This window comes from Fundulus heteroclitus, chromosome 9, assembly GCF_011125445.2.
Source record: "Fundulus heteroclitus isolate FHET01 chromosome 9, MU-UCD_Fhet_4.1, whole genome shotgun sequence".
Classification (NCBI taxonomy): domain Eukaryota; kingdom Metazoa; phylum Chordata; class Actinopteri; order Cyprinodontiformes; family Fundulidae; genus Fundulus; species Fundulus heteroclitus.
Genome location: NC_046369.1, coordinates 28,052,965 through 28,073,646, shown reverse-complemented (window position 1 = coordinate 28,073,646; position 20,682 = coordinate 28,052,965). Strand labels below are relative to the sequence as shown.

At 43.4% G+C, this 20,682-nt stretch overlaps 1 protein-coding gene across 4 annotated transcripts in view; it reads right to left on the bottom strand.

Annotated features, from left to right (window-relative positions):
• Positions 1-20,682, bottom strand: part of si:ch73-63e15.2 (strawberry notch homolog 2) — a 74,264-nt gene extending 53,582 nt beyond the window's left edge. For 3 of the 4 annotated variants that reach the window (XM_012871644.3, XM_012871645.3, XM_012871642.3), the window contains exons 1-3: positions 20,519-20,682; positions 4,080-4,305; positions 971-1,050 (exon numbers count right to left, since the gene is read on the bottom strand). In XM_012871644.3, the coding sequence (XP_012727098.2) occupies positions 971-1,050; positions 4,080-4,187 (188 nt within the window). In that variant the 5' untranslated portion in view covers positions 4,188-4,305; positions 20,519-20,682. Of the gene's footprint in view, positions 1-970; positions 1,051-4,079; positions 4,306-20,518 lie in introns of those variants that run through there. The other variant, XM_036141379.1, reaches the window with a different exon arrangement.

The window sequence follows — 20,682 nt, the reverse complement described above, 5'->3', positions numbered from 1 at the left end:
ATACTTAGATTTTGTTCTAAGTTTTGTCTCAAAAGAAGAAAATATTATCAATTACAATAATCAAACCTTGGACAAGAAATTATAACCAGTCTCTGGAAGAAATTACAAATTCAATAGGAATTGAACATTGCTGCCTCTAATAAGTCTTTTTAGCGCAAAGAAAGTTCAATCTCCTACACAGCGCTGTTTCACATAAAGCATTCTGAAAATATATTCTATAATATTAACAGTGCATTCTGGGTTGATGGTGGACTTATATTCGGTTTCTGCACCGCTTTCTCGCTGGTTAACAAGAAACACAAAGCTGCAACAACTAACCGACTGTTAAACAGTCCACAATTAAAAGGACATATTGTATTTAGTGGCTAGATCAAACAAGCAGCTGTAGCTTGCAGGAAATCTAACACTCCCCCAACCCAAATGTGGGCTGACGTCAAGCCGCCCACAGCAGGAAATGAAAGAGGTCTGATAGATTAGACCATCCGGCGTGCTGCTAGTAGACTTTGTGGGGACTGCATTGGGTGACGCCAGGTGGGAGCAATTGTGAAATTATGTGAATATAAAGTGTGTGTGTATGTGTATATGTACATACGGTATATATATAAATCTATCTATCTATCTATCTATCTATCTATCTATCTATCTATCTATCTATCTATCTATCTATCTATCTATCTATCTATCTATCTATCTATATATATATATACAATGAGCGGCTAACATCAAAGCTCACCTAACGCCAGTGTTCGTACCAGTGAGGTACGAACACTGGCGTTAGGTGAGCTTGTCACAATAATTGGTATGTGGGACAACCAGTAGATATGATGACCCCCCCCCCCAACCCCAAACTTGAAGTTGAAAGAAGATGGTCCAATATACCTTTAAATTGCAATTTTTTTGCTGTTAAAATAGAATCTGGTTCTAGTGAGAGAACTGTGAAACAAGGCTATATATGTATGTGTTAACTTACTGGTTTCCAGATTGCATAGGGCAGTATCCAGGCTGCTGAGAGATGGGTCCCCAGGTACCAGAGGAGCCAAATATTGAACTCTGAAACACGGAGAGTAAAAGGTACAGATAAAATAACAGCCATTGTTGGTTTTAACCTCCAAATAAAAGCTGACAAAAAAAACAAAACATTTCCTAATTGACCAGCACATCATTTCAGAACACAGGAGCATTTTTACAGTGAAAAACTGTGATCAAGAAGTTATAGTAAACCTCCTTTTCATTGCGTGACGCCTCTGTGTGACTCATCATGTCCCAACATGGTAAATTCAACAAACTTTAACAGACGTAATCATCCCTGGTGTGGATTCGATTTAGTGGGAGGACGCTTTGAGAAATTCTCAGTAAGCACTTATCAAATAAACCAGACATGGTGGGAACTTTTTTTTTTAAATAAACCTAACACTTTAAAAGATTATTTCTTTGTTCAAGGGAACTTTAAATGAAATTTGACATTGAGTTCAAAATATTCCTACGGATTATACAGAGACCACAAGTCCACTATTTATCACCATTAAGTTATGAAAAATCATGGAGCAAATACCTTAAAGGCTTGGCATGTCAAACCCAATTATGTGATGAATATATTGGCTAAGCCTCGGTATAGGGAAGGAAAACCTCTTGGCCTCTTCTATTCTGAATTTCAAATACCTCCACCAGAAGACTACTTCCTTTTTCTTTAGTTTTACCACGTCACATGGACCGGTTTTAAGATGTTTTACCCGCATTGTTTAAGGTTTTATGTCAAAGGTGTAACGCGGGGACCCAGCTCTGTTTCTTTTGACAAATATAAATCAAAGCAAAAAGAGATCACACGAGGGCTTCCTTCTCTGACCTCTTTCATTCAGTATGTGCATGCTCCCCCTAGCCCGGTTTATAGAGCATTACAATATCGCTTGCTATAATTATGCCGGTGACACGCGACTTTACATTACATCTGCGTCACCAATTGACCACAACTCCTCAGTTACTGAGAAAGTGCACATAATATCAATGAGTGGATGGTTGAGCACTTCCTCCAGCTTAAGATAGACAAGACAAAAGCCAATGTTTTCACTTCCTATAGAGATCAATAGTCAAATAAGACTCAGTGGAGCTAAAAACACACAGAGCATGCAAAAAAAAAAAACCCCAACAACAACCTAAAGATGTACATATTTACTCAGGCCTAATGTTTGATAGCTCCATGAAATCCATGACTATATCAATGAGTTTAGGTGGTCGTGGCTGCACTACTATCCTAAAAACATTGAAAGAAATAATGCATTTGTGTCAAAACAGTACTCGTGCATGCTTTTCCTCTGAGTACATTCAGTTAAGATAATGATGTTTTTACATCTGACAAAAAATAAAATAAAAAACTCAATAAATTAAACCCCATGGTCCTACATGCCAGGGCAGAAAGCAGTGCTGTTTGTTCCAGCTGTTAAATACAGGAAGAAATGTGCATTTATTTAATTAAAATGTCTTTTTTCTTGTGATTGGTTTATTATTGCATGTAATGTTTAGATTTAATGTTAATTTAGATTTTTAATGTAATGTTTCTCTGTTAATTTTCAGGGCTGTATTTTCAAGTTGACCCGTGTATGAAAACATACTTGGATATGAAACATACAAGACAAAAGGAGCTGGACGATAATTCAATAATGATATATATCGATCGATAGACGTATATCAATGAAAAAAAAAAGTTCAATAAAAAGTTCAATAGAACAACAGTTTTCCTTCCTCTTGCATTCTAGCCATGTAGGTTAACATTACAGTCATTACATCCTCCCAACCAATCACAAACACAGACTCAGGAACCAAGCTGGAGAGTTCAGAAAGCATGTTATTTATTATTTTATTTGTTTTTTAAAACTTGTAGTTTCGGTAAAAAAGTTGGTTGAATAAAGGGTTGAGTTTGAATTCAGTGTTTGTGTGTCTGTATCTAAAAAAGGTTGCTAAGCAACAGCACAAAATGGTCAGGGCTGCATTTAAAATATATGTTTTTAATTTGTTGATAATTATCGATATCGCTCGATGTGATTTCTATTTTATTGATATGCTTTTTTATATTTCGTCCAGCCCTAGCCAAAACCTTTGTTTTTCTTACAATAATTCAGACCAAACTTTCCTTGCTTTAGGTCAGGCAGGATTACCAAAATTATTTCTATTAGCAAAACGCCTGAGTATAATAGGAGAGGTTTTTTTTCTCATTTCTTAAAATCTAGAGGTTTACATTAATCTCCTTGGTATTTGGTAACAATGCCATTTAAACTGCATCAAACAATTTTTCTTGGCCCAAACTTTTTACGCATTCTTCCACAAGCGTCTGACAACAGTTTGTTTGAACTTTGTCCTACACAACAGGTGTAGCTGAGTCAGGTTCATTGGTTCAGGACTTCAGGGTTTTGTGATGGCCGCTCAAAAACACCGACCTTGTTTTCTTTAAGCCACTTTGCGTCTAACATGACGGTTTGTTTATGTGTGTTGTGGATTTAAATGTGTTTATGCCTTAGTTTTACAGTTCCGATGTCTTGAGACGTTGCTCCAATATTTGCACGTAAGGTCCTCTCCTCGTGATGCCGTCCGTTTTGAGACACCAGTATTTCACAGCTGGGACGGCGTTCTCAGGATTAACAAGCTTCCCCTGTTTTCCTGCAAATTAGTGATGCTAGTTATGGCCCCAACCACTTCAACTTTTGTTTCACTGGACCCAAGGTCTCTTAAAATTAAGGTCTTTGTTCCTGAGACCCTTGGCAAAGTGTAGTTTGCTCTTATATGTTCCTTTTGAGGTATTGCCGCCTTCGTCGCCGTGTGGCCTTGGAGATATTTGAACAGATGAAAATGGCGTCTCCAGACATCAAGACATCGTACTCAACAGTGAGCCAAATTGAGAGGTTTTGTCCTAAAATTCATCCACAGCTGTGCCTAAAACCAAGCTCGGATGTTGCACATTAACCTACATGCAAATACATGGCCCGACGTGTTTGAAAGCTCAGCAGTCTTGGTGCGCTGAATGTAAACTTCAGAAGCTGCGAACGCCGGCACTACGGTCTACACAGCTGCAGCGCGAGCACATGACTTGCCTCCATGTTTGAGGGGCCCACTGAGAACATGCTGCTGTTCAGCTGAGGGCCTTCTGGATGCAGGTAGTTCTCCCCGTCCATGGCCAGCACTGAGGTAAGGGTGGACATCAGACCAGAGCTTCACACATGACTACCAGCAGGCTTAGACTATGCACCCCTCTACTGCCACCCAGGCGCTGGCTGCGTACGAGTCGGCACTTCAACGAGGACAAGCGCTCTCCATGACCTGGGGGAGAGGAGAAGAGAAGGAGAATGAGATGTTAACAAAAGTAAAAAGTCAAAAACATCTTTTGTGCAACTTACAAAGCAGCAGAGGTAAAAGTAAAAGTGTTGAAAGCTAATTTCACTTCTTTGAACGGCGTTCCTGACGGCGCTCACAGCACAAGGGTTTTCTCCCTCTAACCTGGAAAGCACATCGTGCTCGCAGACGTCGACACACACATTTACAGAACTTTGTCTGGCCGCGTATTTTCTTTTTACGAGAGCAAATACATCAATCTGAATGGTTTTTACTCCCGCGTGGTTAGAACATAAAATAAAGTAAAAAACTTTCGCCATGTGCAGATAACAGGACCTTTATTTTAAGCCTAATTCATGAACTAAACTCAGATTTCATTCTTAAACCAAAGTTCTAGGCGTTGCATTAGTGAATCGAATAAACCCAGAACAGGATATGCGGGGCCGTGTTCTACAGGCAGGAACGGTGTGAACGCTTAGGATCCCTTGTGTCTGGAGGCACTATATGATCTCTGCTTTACAATCCAAAGTGTGTACGTGTCAACTATGAAGACAGGTCGGACAGGCTGGCCCAGACTGATTACAGCTCATGAAGATTTCCTGCAACACTACCAAACTTCCAACTTCAACCCTCTCTACCCCTCATCTTCACTCGCTCCACTAGGTCCCCTACTGCTTCAAACGCTCCACCACTCATCCCGCTTCCCAAGAAACGGACCACCATGGGGCTGGATGACGACAGACCTGTCACCAGGACGTCTGGGATCGTGAAATCCTGTGAGCGACTGGTGGTGGAGCATCTGATGGGCATCACAGGCCCCCTGCAGTTTATTTACCGAGCAAAACGGGCCGGCTCTACGCTTCATCCACGCGCCTCCTCCGCCACTCAGGGACGTACACCAGGATCCTGTTTATGGACTTCAGCACCATCACGCCAGACGTCCTCCATGAGAAGCTGACCCAGCTCACAGTACCGGCCTCCACCTGTCAGTGGCTCATCAGCTTTCTCACTGACTGTTACCCACAGCGCCTCTAGACGCAATCTGTCCCGTCTTCGTCCATCACTGCGTGGCTTACCTCATCCACAAAGCAGGACAGGTCCCAGCTGCAATGACCAATTAAGTACGAGGAGAAGACCCATCCTGACCGACATTCCCTCCATCTTGTCCAGGTCTAGGGTCGGGAGACCCCACACCTCCTGGACGCCAACAGGTCGGCGCTGCAACAAGCAGCCGCCACAAGCAGCCGCCACAGAGACCGTCTCTTCCCCCACGGTGTCTGTCTGATAAAAACAATGGGCCACTCGCAGCCTGAGAAGTCAGCTACACTGCTGTGAAACAAAACAAGCACAACGTCCCCTTTTTCCTGCTTTGCATATTGCAAAAAAAGCAAACAAAAAACATACTGTTTACATGTCTGCACCTAACGTCCGTACGTTGTGAGCGCCGGAACCGAAGTCGACTTCCTTTGATGGCGAACGCAGTCATGGCTAAATGAAGACGATTCTGATCCTCCCTGCCACATATGGAGAACGCTTCATTTACATTTATCCAAAGCCTCCCCGCTGTTTTACTGCATTCATTTTGCCGAAAGCAAAAACAATATGGCTTTGGTTGACGGAGGGGGGGTAGTAAATATGACAGTGAGCGTTGTTTAAGCAGGCGGAAAGAGGACCAAACTGCTGACGACCCGGGCCCTTCTTGATTGGCTTGTGGCTCTGAGGGTTGTTTTTGGCGGTGGTCTGGGTTAACCTAAGGCCAAGTACCATTTCTCATCTCTGTGTCTTCGGCTCATTGACAAAGATCTCTTTTCTAAAGCGCGTTGAGAGGCGCTCTCCGTAACGTTCAACACAAACAGCGGGCTGGCAGCTTGTGCTTCTGTTATCTTAGTTGTGGGATTTATGAAATGAACTGAAACCGGGAGGATTGCGCTCGTTTTGGATTTCGAAATATGTCTCCCTCAGACACGGACGAGTTTCTCTTCTCTGTTATAAAAAGGCATTGTGTAAAATGCTGATGCAACAAAAAAAAGCTGCTGTTGCGACTGGCATAATAAATGCGGGACAAATACTAGTCTTTCAGTCATTTTCACAACACCAGCAACACTTTTCCCCTCACTATTTCACACCACCCTGACTTCGGCCCGTCCCCCGGATCGCCCCCCCCGGCCCTGAACACATGCCAGCCATGTTCACTTTGGACAATGAGGTAATAAATACTAATAGAGTTCATGTGGCTCTGACTACGAGCTGCTTTGTGTCCAAGTGGGGGTGCATGGAATAGACCTGGCCCAACATATTCCCCACTCGCATTGCCAAGAGACACAAGGGGAAGCCATTTTCCCTGCAGGCTGCCAGCGTGAAACAAATGGGCTGATTTCATAGACAAAGGATCTGAAAAAGCGACTGAGAGATTTCAGACACAAATTGGAAAAAAAATAAGAGATCAGGTGAGAAGTGGGTTTGAGAAAGCTCCAGTTAGTATATTAAAAAAAAGAAAAGTTATTACGGTCAGGGTACGATGCCGTTTCCATCGTTTGCCCGAGCAGACGAGCAGAAGGTGGAACCGCGTCTTGTTAAACGCGGTCATTTATTAGAAGCGCAAATTCTTTCCAATACTTCCATCCCCCGCCGTCAACAGGCAGGCCACCCTCCGCGTAGACGCTGGCGACTGTCTCTTCGCTGACAGAAAACCGTGTCGTCTTGTTGTCCCCGGTTCCCAACACCCACCCACCCCCCCTGATAACCGAGACAGCTTCTCTGGATAATCGATACTGATTACAGCCAGAGTGCTCCCAGATAACCCCCTTCCTGGTACGGGTTTCATTACCGGAAAAAGGGCAAACCCCCCTACGACTCCCGGCTCCTGGTGATGAGGCAGGCTGTTACTGGGACGGAAACAGCTTGTTCTGCTGAATGTGTGTCGACACTCCAGCACAAGGGAAACAAGGATTCTCCAGAGGAGATGCTTTTAAATTGTGTATATAAAAAAAAAAAAAAAGAGCTGCGTGTATCTCAATCTCCATAAAGTCACTAGAACGCCTCTGTAAATGGCCACAACCAGTCTGAACTGTTTTAAACGAAGCGTTCTGAATTGTAATCTCTTCACACCGTCAATGCTTACCTTTTTTTTGTCCTTCCCTCTCTCATGTGTTTCAACCTCTCTCTCTCTCCCTGGGTGGTCTTATTCGGCTATGTGGTGAAACCAGATTAGCCTAGAACATGTGCGTGGTAGGCAAAATTTCCCAACTCTGAGGCAAACATACACACCTTCAGCAGGATGAAAACTGGCACGAAGACATTATTACAAATTTCAAAAAAACTTCCAGTGACACAACCGCATACACACAGCTTTAGTTTAGGCTTTGTGAGTCAAGAAAGGGTAAGCAACCCCCCCCCCCCCTCCTTCATCCCCAAACCACAAAAGTGTGTGTGTGTCAAGTAGGTAAAAGTCAGAGTGTGGCAAGAAATGACTTCCTGATGTGTGCTGGCGGCCCTTCCTATCCTGACAAAGCACATGGAGGTCACTCTGGGAAGTGTGACTTCCTTAAGCCGCTAAGTCACAATTAATGCTCACGAGGATAACAATCACCCTGCCCGGCGCGTGTGTGCCATCCAAAGAGCATTTGCAGAGTCACATGTGGAGTCTGGCTGTAAAATTGTATTAAGAACATGGCTGTTTGGCCCCGATTTGCATTTCAGGGGTTCTGCTGGATTTACTGAGAGGATTTTATTAAGATGTGGGGGCGAGCAGCTGCAAAGCTAATATATGACAAAGGAAAAAAAAAAAAAAATCAAGAATTTTTACATCAATAATAGGTAAACGTGTAGTTTCTCTCGTTTTTTTAATGCCTACCTGAAAAATACTTGATAAATATTCTAATGCGCAGATAAAAGGGCCCACAATGTGCATTTTGAAGCAAACCAATCTGTACGGCAATGGAACAGAAACGCTCTTACTTTGATATGTAAACGTGTTTAAAACAACTTTGACAATTGAAGACGTCACAATAAACAGGATTCAGACTGGGGTACGCATCGTTGGCTGGTGGGGAACCATACAACCCCGTCCCCACACACACACACACACACCTAATAAAACAGAGATATCCCTGATTTTCATTACAGAAATCTGGTCACCTTACACAAATGCCTGATAACATAAACCTAACCTAAACCTAATTTTCCTATTCCTTAAAGGTAGCGGCAGTGAGGTTTCCCCAAGTCCCTTTTTGAATAACTGCGCATCCACAGTACCATCTTACCTTGCTCTTCCACTCTTCAGGGGGACCGCATGAAACATAAACAAAACATCTCCCAAATCCACTGTGGTCTTTTTTTTTCTACTGAGGCCTTCCTCTTCTTCTCATAAACATGAACGCAGTTCGCTTCTTGTGACTCTCAGCCATGTTCAAAGTATACAGTGAGAGCAGTGAAGCTACAATGAACAGCTAACACCGAAGCTAACTGCTGAGCTAACTGCAAAGCTAACTGTAAAGCTAACTGCTGAGCTAACAGCAAAGCTAACTCATGAGCCAACTGCAAAGCTAACTGCAAAGCTAACTGCTGAGCTAACAGCAAAGCTAACTCATGAGCCAACTGCAAAGCTAACTGCTGAGCTAACAGCAAAGCTAACTGCTGAGCTAACTGCAAAGCTAACTGTAAAGCTAACTGTTGAGCTAACCACTGAACTAACTGCAAAGCTAACTGTAAAGCTAACTGCTTAGCTAACTGCAAAGCTAACGGCTTAGCTAACTGCTGAGCTAACTGGATACATAAAGACTAGAAAAGTGAATGCGCAGACAGCAAGAGGAAACTAACAAGGAAGCAGCTGCACACTGGCGTTACGTGAGCACATCAGAATGATTGGCATGTGGGACAACCAATAGATGAGGTGATACTCTTTAAGGGGCAGAGGAGGGTGAGAGCAGAACCACAACTCTGACCAATCACTGCCTTTCGGTGCGAAGAGCAGCGATTGGCCAGAGTTTTTACAGGCCTGCAGTTCTCACAGAGATCAAAAATTGTAATCTCCTTTTTCTAAATAAATAACGTATTTACTGTTTTCAGGAATGAAGGACCATTTCACCCAGTATAAGTGTTTCTGAACAGGATTACCAACTATAGCTTTAACTGATTACTTGAAAACAAAAACAGCTGAAGCCACAAAATGTCCTCAGGTGCCCCCCTTCTCGACTTCAAGGGGGGTTGGCGGAGTTAAGACAAACATGTGTGGTGTCAGCTCGCAAAAATGAGGGGTTATTTTCAAAATAAAATACCCCTCAAACTGCAGTTAAAAGTAAAACCCTGATAGATGGGTAATTCAGGACAGGCACTCCTGCTCTAGACCTCTGCAAAAATATTCTGCAGATCGACAATCAGACTTTGTGAAAGGTGTCCATCTGACTGCATCTTGCGTAACACACTATCTTCATATCAACACTCTGCGTGGTGGCAGTGGTTTGGTTGTTTGAGGCTGTTTTGCTGCTTCAAGACTAGGGCAGCGATTGTTTGAACCATGAATTCTTCTCTGTACAGGAAATCCTCAAGGAGACAGCGTGGCCATCAGTTTGTGACCTTAAGCTCAAGCGCACTTGGGTTACGCAGCAGGACAATGATCCAAAGCCCATCGGCAAGTCCACCTCTTAGTTCCCTTGGATAAAAAAATCTTTTTTAGTGGCCTTAAGTCCAACCGAGGAGCAGTGGGATGAGGTTTAAATGACTGTTCTTTGTCTAAAACCTTAGATTACGAGTGAATTAAAAGTTCTGTAAAAAGAGACGTTGGCGATTCTCACAAATACATGAAAGCAGTTCTTGCTGAGGTGGAAATTACGTTTCCACAAAAATCCGGGTTAGAAAACAGTTGTTTATATATACTCCAGTTATCTTTCTCTGATATCACTGCTTTTTTTTACTAAGACAAACTCAAACTGTGAGCGAAACAAAAAAGCTAACACCTACTGAGCAGCTGCAGCGATCACATTTTACCACTCCCAGATAATAGTGGTTACTGGTTTATTAGTACGCTACAAACAGAGGTGGATCAGAGGAAAAATATTAGCTGATTAATTTCAACTCCGCCCATTGCGTGTTGGGACCTTTTAGTAAATGGCTACTGTAATAAATACATGTAGATCACAGCAAAGAGGATTACCTAAAAGGGGCTATTGACTTGGATGTAGCCTCGGATTGGGGCGATCACCAAAGCCTGTACTTCAATGACTTCCGTTCCTGCATTTAAACTAAAGACCATGGTCACACTAACCCATTTGTAAGCTGCCCTTTTTCATCATTGTTTATAGGAAGATACTCCTGTCATATGCACTTATATCAAGGAGAACATATGGCGTACTGAGGGGTTGAGAATCTAGGTCATGAACACTTAGAGCTGGTACACTGTGTCTGATTAAATCAAATGGCCCAAAGAGGTGCAGAAGAGAAATATCTTGAAAATCAGCCGTTCTTCTTCACTGCGAATATATTTCAGCCTGGCCTTTGCATCTCTAAGCACTGCATACGAGAATTTACCTTTGGTTTTATTTATAAGGGGGGGGGGGGGGGGGAGACGGAGGAACAGTGAGATTTAATGACGGCGTTCTAAACAACATATTGAGACACAAAGCCAGGAGGCGGTAAAATATCTTCCCACTGCCTCGTTCGCACGGCACCAACGCTATGACAGAAAGAAGCCAGGTGAGTGAAAGAGACAGATTCAGTGTTCCTCTTCTCTTTCTCTCGTCTCTTTCTCCTTTTGATTCCTTTTTAAGAAACATTGAGCGTCTGCTGGTCGCCATGCGCCTCTGTGACGTTGCACTGCAAAAACGGCTCTAAAAATAAGTAAAATGTTCTTAAAGTTAGTGTATTTGTCCTTGATTTGAACAGGTAAAAAAAAGATTATTTGCCAATGGAATGAGTATTTCGACCCCCAAAATAAGATAATTAGACATCCTGCACTTAAAATAAGGCGATGAAGATGAGTTGTTCCTATTTTAAGTGCAAAAATCTTATTCCATTGGCAAATAATCTTATTTACCTGCTCAAATCAAGGACAAATACACTAATTTTAAGAACATTTTACTTATTTTAAGTTCCGTTTTTGCAGTGTGATGCATTCGTCCTGCGGTCAGGTTGCTCTCCCGGCCGTCATTTTTGTTTCATTTCTGCTACATTTCTAAGGCGAGGCTCAGAGGTCCACGGGGGTCACAAGGCCGTGTGGACGAGCTTCGTAATCCAACCATGAAAAAGGAGCGCAGCCACACATTCGGCGCGCTTGCCTCTGCTGCGTTGGTGTCAGCATACATACTTTTCTCGCGTGACATACAAGCCCTCCGGCATGCTCTGTCCTGCTGTAGCCTGCATCTGTCTTTTCCTCTAACCCACAGACCCACCGCCATCGTCCGGTCCACTGAGCAGCACTGAATCATCGCCGGGCCCGAGTTCATCTGCGTCACGAGTGGACAGGTTGGAAATGATGACGGGCCGGCTGCTTAAAGGCCGGGGCGGCGGAAGGGGGTTAGATGGTTATGATGGCCGTGGCCGGCTGGGTTCATCAGCCGCCATTATGAAATATTCATAAAAGGAACGAGTCGCTTCCCGGCGAAAACACGGGGTTCAATCGTTCAACGCGGCGTGTATTACTAATTAGCGCGTGAAAAAAAAAAGTTGAAACCCGCAGCTGGGCGGACACTCGTTGGCGGGACGTAAAAAAAAAAGAGGGACGTGGACGTACGCCATCTTTCAGGCCCTGCAGCCTCACACTCCCGGCTGGGAGTAACTCAGCGGAGCGCAGCGATCAGATGACCGTGAGGGAGTCTGGTGTCTTATCGAAAGCTGGGAGATGGGAAATAAAATTGGTTCTAAGAGGCTGTTGTGATTGCCTTTTCGCCGTTCAGACGTTTATCGGCAGTCCCTTCGGACTGGAGTGCACGGCCCAAACAAAAACTCTTTGTGTTTTAATGTGCGGCGTGTTATGGGGATTTAACTGGACGGGCCGACCCGGAGCAGCTCACCATGCAGTAGCATTTCCTCCACCTCCCCTACATAAAGCCGAGGACACGGAGTTTCCTCCAGAGGTCACCTAGCAAGGGCCCCAGCTGAGTGCCATTTAATCTACAAACCACACGTCGGAGAGACAACCGCTCTGTTAGGGCCGGGCTTGTCCACGAGTACTTTGTCAGACGAGAGTGGGGCTGAACGATTTTGGAAAATAATCTAATTGCGATTTTTTTTCTTAATATTGCGATTTAATGCGATTTTTTTTCCCCAGTTTAATTTATCATGTCTTTTTAAACATATACAAACAACAAATCAATTTGTTTCCTCGCTGTGCAGATTAGTTGCTAAAACACCCACAGCATCTAAACTCAGAGCAGAAATGATTGCGTTCTGCCTACGATATATTTAAACCAAAATTGCAATTTTGACTTTTCTCTGCATTAACCACAAGCAACAAAAATTGCCTCTAAATAAAGACGATTGTAAACAAGGACTATTTAAAACAAGAACTTTTAATGTTTCTATTAATCAGAATATTATTCAAGAGAACAGCTTTTAGTTGATTTGGACATCAATCCTTGTTGAACATAAAGTGCAACCAACAAGCTAGTTTATGTATTAAACTGATTGACCTGTACTTAATGCTATGTATGATTATATAAACTCTAAAACAAGTAATACAAGTAGATTATCTCACTGCTGCAACTCTCTTCACCTCCATGTGGAGGCAAACCCACTTTAAACATTTTACCAACACCTAAAGGACGTGTCTAATTCCCTAATTGTTACATAGCCAAAAATTGCAGAATCTGCGATTTGGAAATTGCGTTTTTTTAAATCGCGATTATATTGAAAATGCGATTAGTTGTTCAGCCCTAGACGAGAGCCAAACGTTTTGGCCAACATGCAGAATGCTATGTGTGTTAGCACTGCACACACCGCCTCAGCAGTCAGGCATGGTGGTGGCAACATCGTGCAGCAACCCCCAAGGACAGCAACCCCAAACGTACGGCCAGAGGTCCGACGACTAAGCGCCAAAAAAAAAAAAAAAAAATGCATCTTTCCCTTCACTCATAAATATGGTAGAATAGAGACGATTGTATATTAGACAAAACGTTGGTTCTGACAATCAGGAAAGAGGCTGAGGAGCACAAAGAGCAGAGGAGGAAAGAGATATTAGACGCTCTGCAGCAGCTCGACGGCACTGATTTCAGAGATAATACCCCTACTTCAAGTTCCACCACAATCACCCCGACCAGAAGTAGATCAAAGGCTGAGCAGATCAAAGAATAACCAATCCACTTAGCTGCCTCTTTTGCTCCAGTTTCCTCTGTCATCTTATTTTCTCAGAAGTAACGCGCAAAAAAAAAAAAAAAACAGATGCCAGCTTCGTGCGGCTCTCTGCTTTGCTGCTCGGCTTTAGAACGACAGCTGGATGTGCAGCTATCGTTTACGTACCAAAAGGTTTGTCCCAGACGTAAAAACTACGGGATGCAGAGAATGACAACAACAGAGCGCGTGACCATTGCAGCTCCTTTTGTGTTCGGTTTTTATTGCACTTCCATTAACTTTGGCTTCTACTCTAGAAAATATTGAGTTTAAGTCGTAATAATGCAGAATATTGTGTTGATATTAAACCTTGAGCCCGATGCGCCCTTTTGAACATTCCCCCAATGAAAAGGGCGCTTCACGTCCCAATAGCTGACATAAGCACACAGAATATGTGTCTTTCTTGTGGCAGGGCTTGCTTTCGGATACTTCCCACCCTCTGGCGACATCCACTCATACCGGCCCTTTTCGGTTCTCACACGGACCGTCTCCTGCTCCGTTTGTGTCACACGCCCACGCCTTCATCTCGCTTTTTTTTTCATCGCACGCCACATGTTGTCTCGCTGATATCGCGTGCCCCGTCTTCTACTTGCCTGTGACGGCTTGTTGTCATTTTTTTTTCTTCCGACCTCTCTCTTTTTTTTTTTTTTTTTAAATCTCTTCCGTTGCTCAGAGGACACAGCAACGAGAAGCAAAACGGTGAGGACTGTTGAATGTGTTTGCTCTCCAACAAAAGGACCGAGTGAAATGAAGGAAAAAACGCCCTTCTGTTTGCCCTGAACACCCAGACAGCGCTCTGCTCTGCTCCACTCTCCCTGACCTCCCTTCCCTGGCAGGCGTGAGAACATCGGGCCACGTGCGCCGCGGCGGGGAACCCGTCTCAGTCCATCCGTGGCACCGTGCTCGGCTAAGTTCAGCTCAGTTCAGAGCTCCTCCTCGGCTGGCGGATTAAGCCAGACCGCGTTCGCCCCTTTTGAATAGAAACGCCGTCAACGGGTGACCACGTAATTGTGCTCTTTACCATTTTAGGAGTAAGAACAGATTGAAATTACAGGACATGTTTCATGTCACGCAACTATTGGCAGTAGCGCCAGTCGTCCTAGTCATTCTACTTTCAGCACTTTTAACACCAAAGAAAAAGAAAAGGAAGATCCTGCGCTATCCAGCTTAAAAAAAACCAAACAAACTTCAGTCCAAGTGGGAAATGCATTGAGCACTGAACCCCAGGGACAAAGGTGGGCTGAGATAAATAAACGGGCTGCCAACTTCACAAACACACATTAGAGGAGAAAAAGGAGGCTGCGATGTGGCGCACAGGTGAAATGAGAATGAACAGGCCGAGCCTGATGCTACTTCTTCCACATCTACGAAGGATTATTCTGGTGTGCTCTGAAGTTCCCTATATTATGAAGGAGATAAATAGTGACTCACACCGATGACCAAATCGCAGAGCTTTGGACCAAGCAGGTTTATGACAAACTCAGACACGTGTATACGGTGATGTCAAAGGACAGCTGGCTAAATGTACTATATTTATAAAATCCTTTGGACATTTTAACTGGTTTAAAGGCCCTGGCAGCATTAAAAACAAGTGAAAAAAAAACAAGATTTTACTTTAAAACAGCTAATAATAACAACAACAATAATTAGTATTATTATTGTTATTTGTTATTATTAGAAAAAAATCTACCTCGGGCAAGAGATCATTTTCTAATTTGGCATATTTATAAGTTCTATTATTGTAAAAAAAAAAAGTCTTTGCTATTACACATGGACTGGTTACTAATATCAAGCTGCAGTCTTGCAGGGCTGCTGTCCTGCAGCCTTTAGATGCTCTGCAGGGCTTGACTGCCTGTTAGTCAGGTAGTTTAGCCGTCTGATTCAGGTCTGTAGGGCAGGGGACACATGTAAAAAGCTGCAGGACACCGGCCCATTTGAGTTTGAAACCACTTGAGTTTTTAGGGTTTTATTGAGAGGAGAGGCCAAAGGGACCAGCATAAAGTAGCCTGTCCTTCTGTGTTTAACCCTCTCTGTCTGTCTCTACTAGACAAGACCAACGAAGAAGCGAAGAAGCTACTGCTGCCACCGTGTGCACGCTGTTTTCTATCCCGGAGAAAGCCGGACTTCCTGTTAAAGGGGGGTCTTTCCTCCCCACTGTTGCCACATGCATGCTAACGAGAGGAAGAACTGCCACAAAGTCAGCGACTCGATGGAATTGGACCGGTCGCATTTAGACAAACGGGTTTTTGCAGAGTGGCATTATAAATTTAAATTGTCTGGATCGTATTGTAGCTACTGACCTGCTGCGTCTGTAGCTACTGAACTGTAATCTAGAGTAGCTGAGTTTGAATCTGTCTCTAAGATCGGCTCTATTTAATCCTTTCTTTCTGTAAGTAAACTACATTTCTTGCTTTTTTTTAAAGCGCTTTGAGGTAACATTTATTGAGCAAAGGCGCTTTATACATAAAACTGTTTATAATCTTTGTTCAGAAACAGTACAACAGTGGTATTTTTAATCCAGGTTATCATAATGTGGGAACCTCACACCAACACACGCCTAATTGGCTGGTGCCTTCACATTTCCTGAAGAACATCGAGAGAATATCCAAACAGGTTTTATTTACGATTAAAATATGACATCGTATTGAAAACGCTGTCTAATCTGGTGCCGTGACCATGTGAACTAAACTATTTTGGAACCAGAACACTTTACCATCTACTTACACGGTTCCTTTTTTATCGAGCACTGTTGTTGTTTTTTTAAACGCTGGCCGTATTAGGCATGAGGTCAAGTGACCGCTCTTGTAGAAATGCTGATCAGTATGTGTCAGTGTTCAAGTAAGTTCCCATCCTTTCCAGTTGATCACGTGGACGTGGTCGCACAGCTAAGCCGATACAGGAAACGGTGACAAACTGTTTTCCTTCATCTATCCAGACCAACACTAACAATTCCCCCAGATCTCATTCCTGAAAGAGAGTCACATATTTATATCTCCTGTTTGCCTTTCCTGTTAATGACTGTGACCCATTTGCTCCCAAAAGAGGAAAAGATAGCAGCATGATCAAGCATTTCGCAACATTTCATGAGAATTGGAGAGACTTCCATACACCATCCAGGTCTTCAAGTTAAAATTAAGTCTTTAAAGTCTCACTTCTATTCAAGTGTAGCAGTAAATACTACCACAACTATATATTTTCAAAATTGTTCAGTTGCTCCACGCATTTCCTCGGACCAAACATCCATGTTGTACTTAAAACATAAGGCACGAACCGTTACTCGAGGTCGGCGAAAGTCCCGGGAATCTGGGACTAAATCCCCTTCCTCCACCTCAGATTTCTCAGCCTCACTCTAATCAACTCGCGGGCTATAAATAAGATTTATTACTGGCATCAGCAGAAGACGGGAGACAAAAGAGCCGACACGGGGCGAGGGAGAACGAGGGCTGAGCCACAAACTGCAAAAAGGGCACGAACTGTTTTGCTGGCAAATACGTAGGCTAACCCCAAAATCAGAATCGACTTTATTCGCCAGGTTTGTGGGAATTTCCACTTCAGATTCCAACGCTTATATCGTAAGAAAAAACAAAAACAACAACCAGACAAACGAGCAAAAAAGCAAACTACAATCTATAGCGACAAACATTTTACGGGGAAACACATCAATACATAACGTGAACGTAAAGACGAACGTAAAGTATTTCTTGGTGATAGACGTATCAAATTAGTCGAAAAAAGATTGAATATTGTTCGATCTATATATTAGTGAGACGCTTTCAAAAGACACGTTTGAAATAACTATTCCTGCTCGGCTAAACTCCCCCGTATTCACTGTTTATCGTTCCGATAAACTCCTGAAGGCAACAAGCAGCATCTTGTGTTGTGTGACCGTCAACGTCCCCCGCGGGGCAAATAGCAGCCCACCGTTTCAGTTCAGTGGAGCCCGCTGGAGAGGAGGAGGAGGAGGAGGAGCGCGGGCCGGAGGAAGCCGTCGCACTTTTAAGAGCCGCTCCAGATGCACCTTCATCAAGGCTGCGTGGCGGAGCTCTGGCCCGGAGGAGGAGGAGGAAAAGGATGCTGGGAGTTCCTCTCCAGTTGCTCACACGGCTCCAGCAGCTTCACACATGAACGCGAGAATTTCTAAATGTTGCTTGTCGGCGAGCAACTTGCAGTTGTCTGTAACTGCATGTAAAATACATGAAAGTGAAGACATCCAGCAGATCTCCCAGCTGCAGATTTAGCTATAAAGCATATAATAAGCTAAAGAGGTACACTCGTGAAAGCAAAAGAAAAACAATCGAAAAAAAAAGAAAAAAAAAAAGGCTGTTCTTGTTACCGTCTGGGGCTGGGCAGACAGATTTCCCAGCAAATAAGAGAAAAGCCACTGACTTTTAAGAAACGTGCGTAAAACTGAGAGAGGAACCTAGCGTGTTATTCGTTTCGCAGCGAGGGGGAATGACATAATTAGAAAAATAGCCGGCCGCCATGGCAACCTGCTGTGTCAAGGCTTGCAAGAGGCTCGGCTAGCCTTTGCTGCAGGCAGCAGACACAGCAGAAAGCAGCCAGGGAAGATTGGGCCAGAGAAGAAAAGGTACTGATGGGGGGGGGGGGGGCAGCTTTGGGAGAGCCATTTCTATTTCCTACCAGTAAACCATTCACCTCTCCCAACCTCCCCTCACATCTTGATACGCTCTTGACACGTTCAGGCAATGTTTCGGCGGGTTAATGCTTGCTAATAAATAAATAAATACTTGTTAATACTTTTTAATAAAGCAAATGACATTTGCTTTATTAAAACTAGAAAAGCCACATTAACTTTTAAAGGCAAAAAAATATATTATTTTAGTAATAAATAGGTTATATATACTGTCTATGGGTATATATATATATATATATATATATATATATATATATATATATATATATATATATATATATATATATATATATATACAGATGAGACAAAACAAATATTGAGTAAACAAACATTACATTCTGTGTTATTGTTGTGTTATGCAAGTAAATGCCCCCGTCGTGCTGAATGTTGGGCTTCTTACTAGATTGCAGATTTAGCAGCTGTAGTTTTACAACATTGTTAGTTTAACGGCTCCAGGTCAGTTTACCTCTTCACTTCTTTCTCTTCCGCCCCGTTTTGTCATGTTGTCCCTTCCAACTTCCACCAGAAACAAACCTGATGTGTTTTTTGTTTAGTTCCCTGGGCAGCTGGGTTGCTTTGAGGAACTTTAAATTGTTGGCATCAGATGTCCCCGCGTGTTGTCGGTACTAAACATCTTGCGACAGACAGCTCTATTACAAACCCCTCAAAAAAGTTGAGAGACAAATAGAAGGGAGGGAAAAAAAAGCACCAATGTACGAAACAGTGGAACAGGTAGAATGACTAGCACTCTTAACCTTGTAAGAGTTATGGGTAGCACCGTATTAGTGTCCAGGCACTAATACTAATATTTCACAACTGGAAATATTTCCAAACAACCAAATTTGTTTTCCTTTTATGGGTTTGAATGGATAGGATTTCTTTTTTCAGACAGCTGGCCTGCAGTGGCCCACAAGTTGGGGAAGGGAGGGAGGGTTTCAATAAGAAGGACTTTATTTCCTAAACTTCAAACATTACCAGTTTTAAACAGTACCTCTTTAGAGCCTTAGTACTCCTATGTGGTCCCTGTCTGGTTGTACGAGGTTGTTGTAAATGATTCAAACTATGTATGTCCTTTATAGTCTATCTTAACCCCCCTGATGCCATACAAGTTCAAATCACAAATCGATAAAAGGGGGCGAATTACGCGCAGCTTGGCACTGTAACTTAATTCATTAGGTTTCTTGTGGGGAAGAATAGTCCCAGCTTTCAGCCAGAAGCTCTCAGAACAGCTCAAAAGACTTTTTGACAAGTTTCCACCTCAAAGCTGTACACTGTTTATTCTCAAAAGGCAACGCTAATCCTTTCTTAAATGCTGCTTTAAAAAAAAAAGGACGTTTTGTGCTTTGGGCACAGACGCGCTGCCGGGTTCCCCGCACAAAGCTGTACAGAACCGAGATAAAATGTCCCAGCAGAACACTCAAGAAAGGTCCTCTGGAGAGAACAGAGCACAAAGGCGAGCAGGCAGCCCCAGCTCTGCGTACAGTGTTACACAGCTACTACTGTTAGCTACAGCGACCCGTTAACAAGCTGTTCTAAAGCGACCAAACACGCCTTTAAAACAGCCTCCGATTAAATAAATAGTTTCCCCGGACAGCGGCCGAGGACGACAAAGCAGAACACTGCCCCGTGTCCGTCCGCAGCTTTACGCTATACTTTTTTTTAAGATAAATAATAGAGGTAGCTAGGTTAGCATCGCCCCGTAGCCGTTTTTTTTTCTCCAGACTTGGGGTATGTTTGTTTTGTACACGCCACGGGGCCGCTCCGGGAATTGCGTTAGGATTCGTGGCCGTTTAGACATTTTTTGGAGACTGTAATGTTGCAACATAGACGTAGCTTTCACGTAGAAGTGCTATAAAACAGCTTAGCAGTTTAAACACAACACGGAGTTGTGTTTTTGACAGCGTCCACGATACGTGCTGGTGTCTGTTGTTAAAACCAAACAATGACGTGGCGTGAGATTATTGTTGTTAGTGTGTTCTAGCGTTACGCATGCCTACGAGAGGCTGATTTGTATAATGGCTGTTTAACTTCGGCTAAGAGGTAAACCTTAACCAAAGTAGACCCACAACCCACCACGTAATAATGCTGAACTAAAACAAACTGCTGAGACGCCGGCGTGTCCCGACGTTGAAATCGCGCGCACCTAGGAGAGGCTGACTAGAATGCATCTCGTTATAACGCCGATGTGTCGCTGCTCTTTGAACAATATCCTCGACTAAGACTTACCGTGAGCGGGCTATTTGCAGTCAGTCTTAACCACCAAGACACCTGGCCCGATTTTGAACGAGCTCTCGTGTCAAAGTAGCTCGAACCGGGGTATTTATCCAAGTTAGTCTTCGTAGTTGTTTCCCGTACTTCCTGATTGAGACGGTGCCATTTTGAATAGCGAA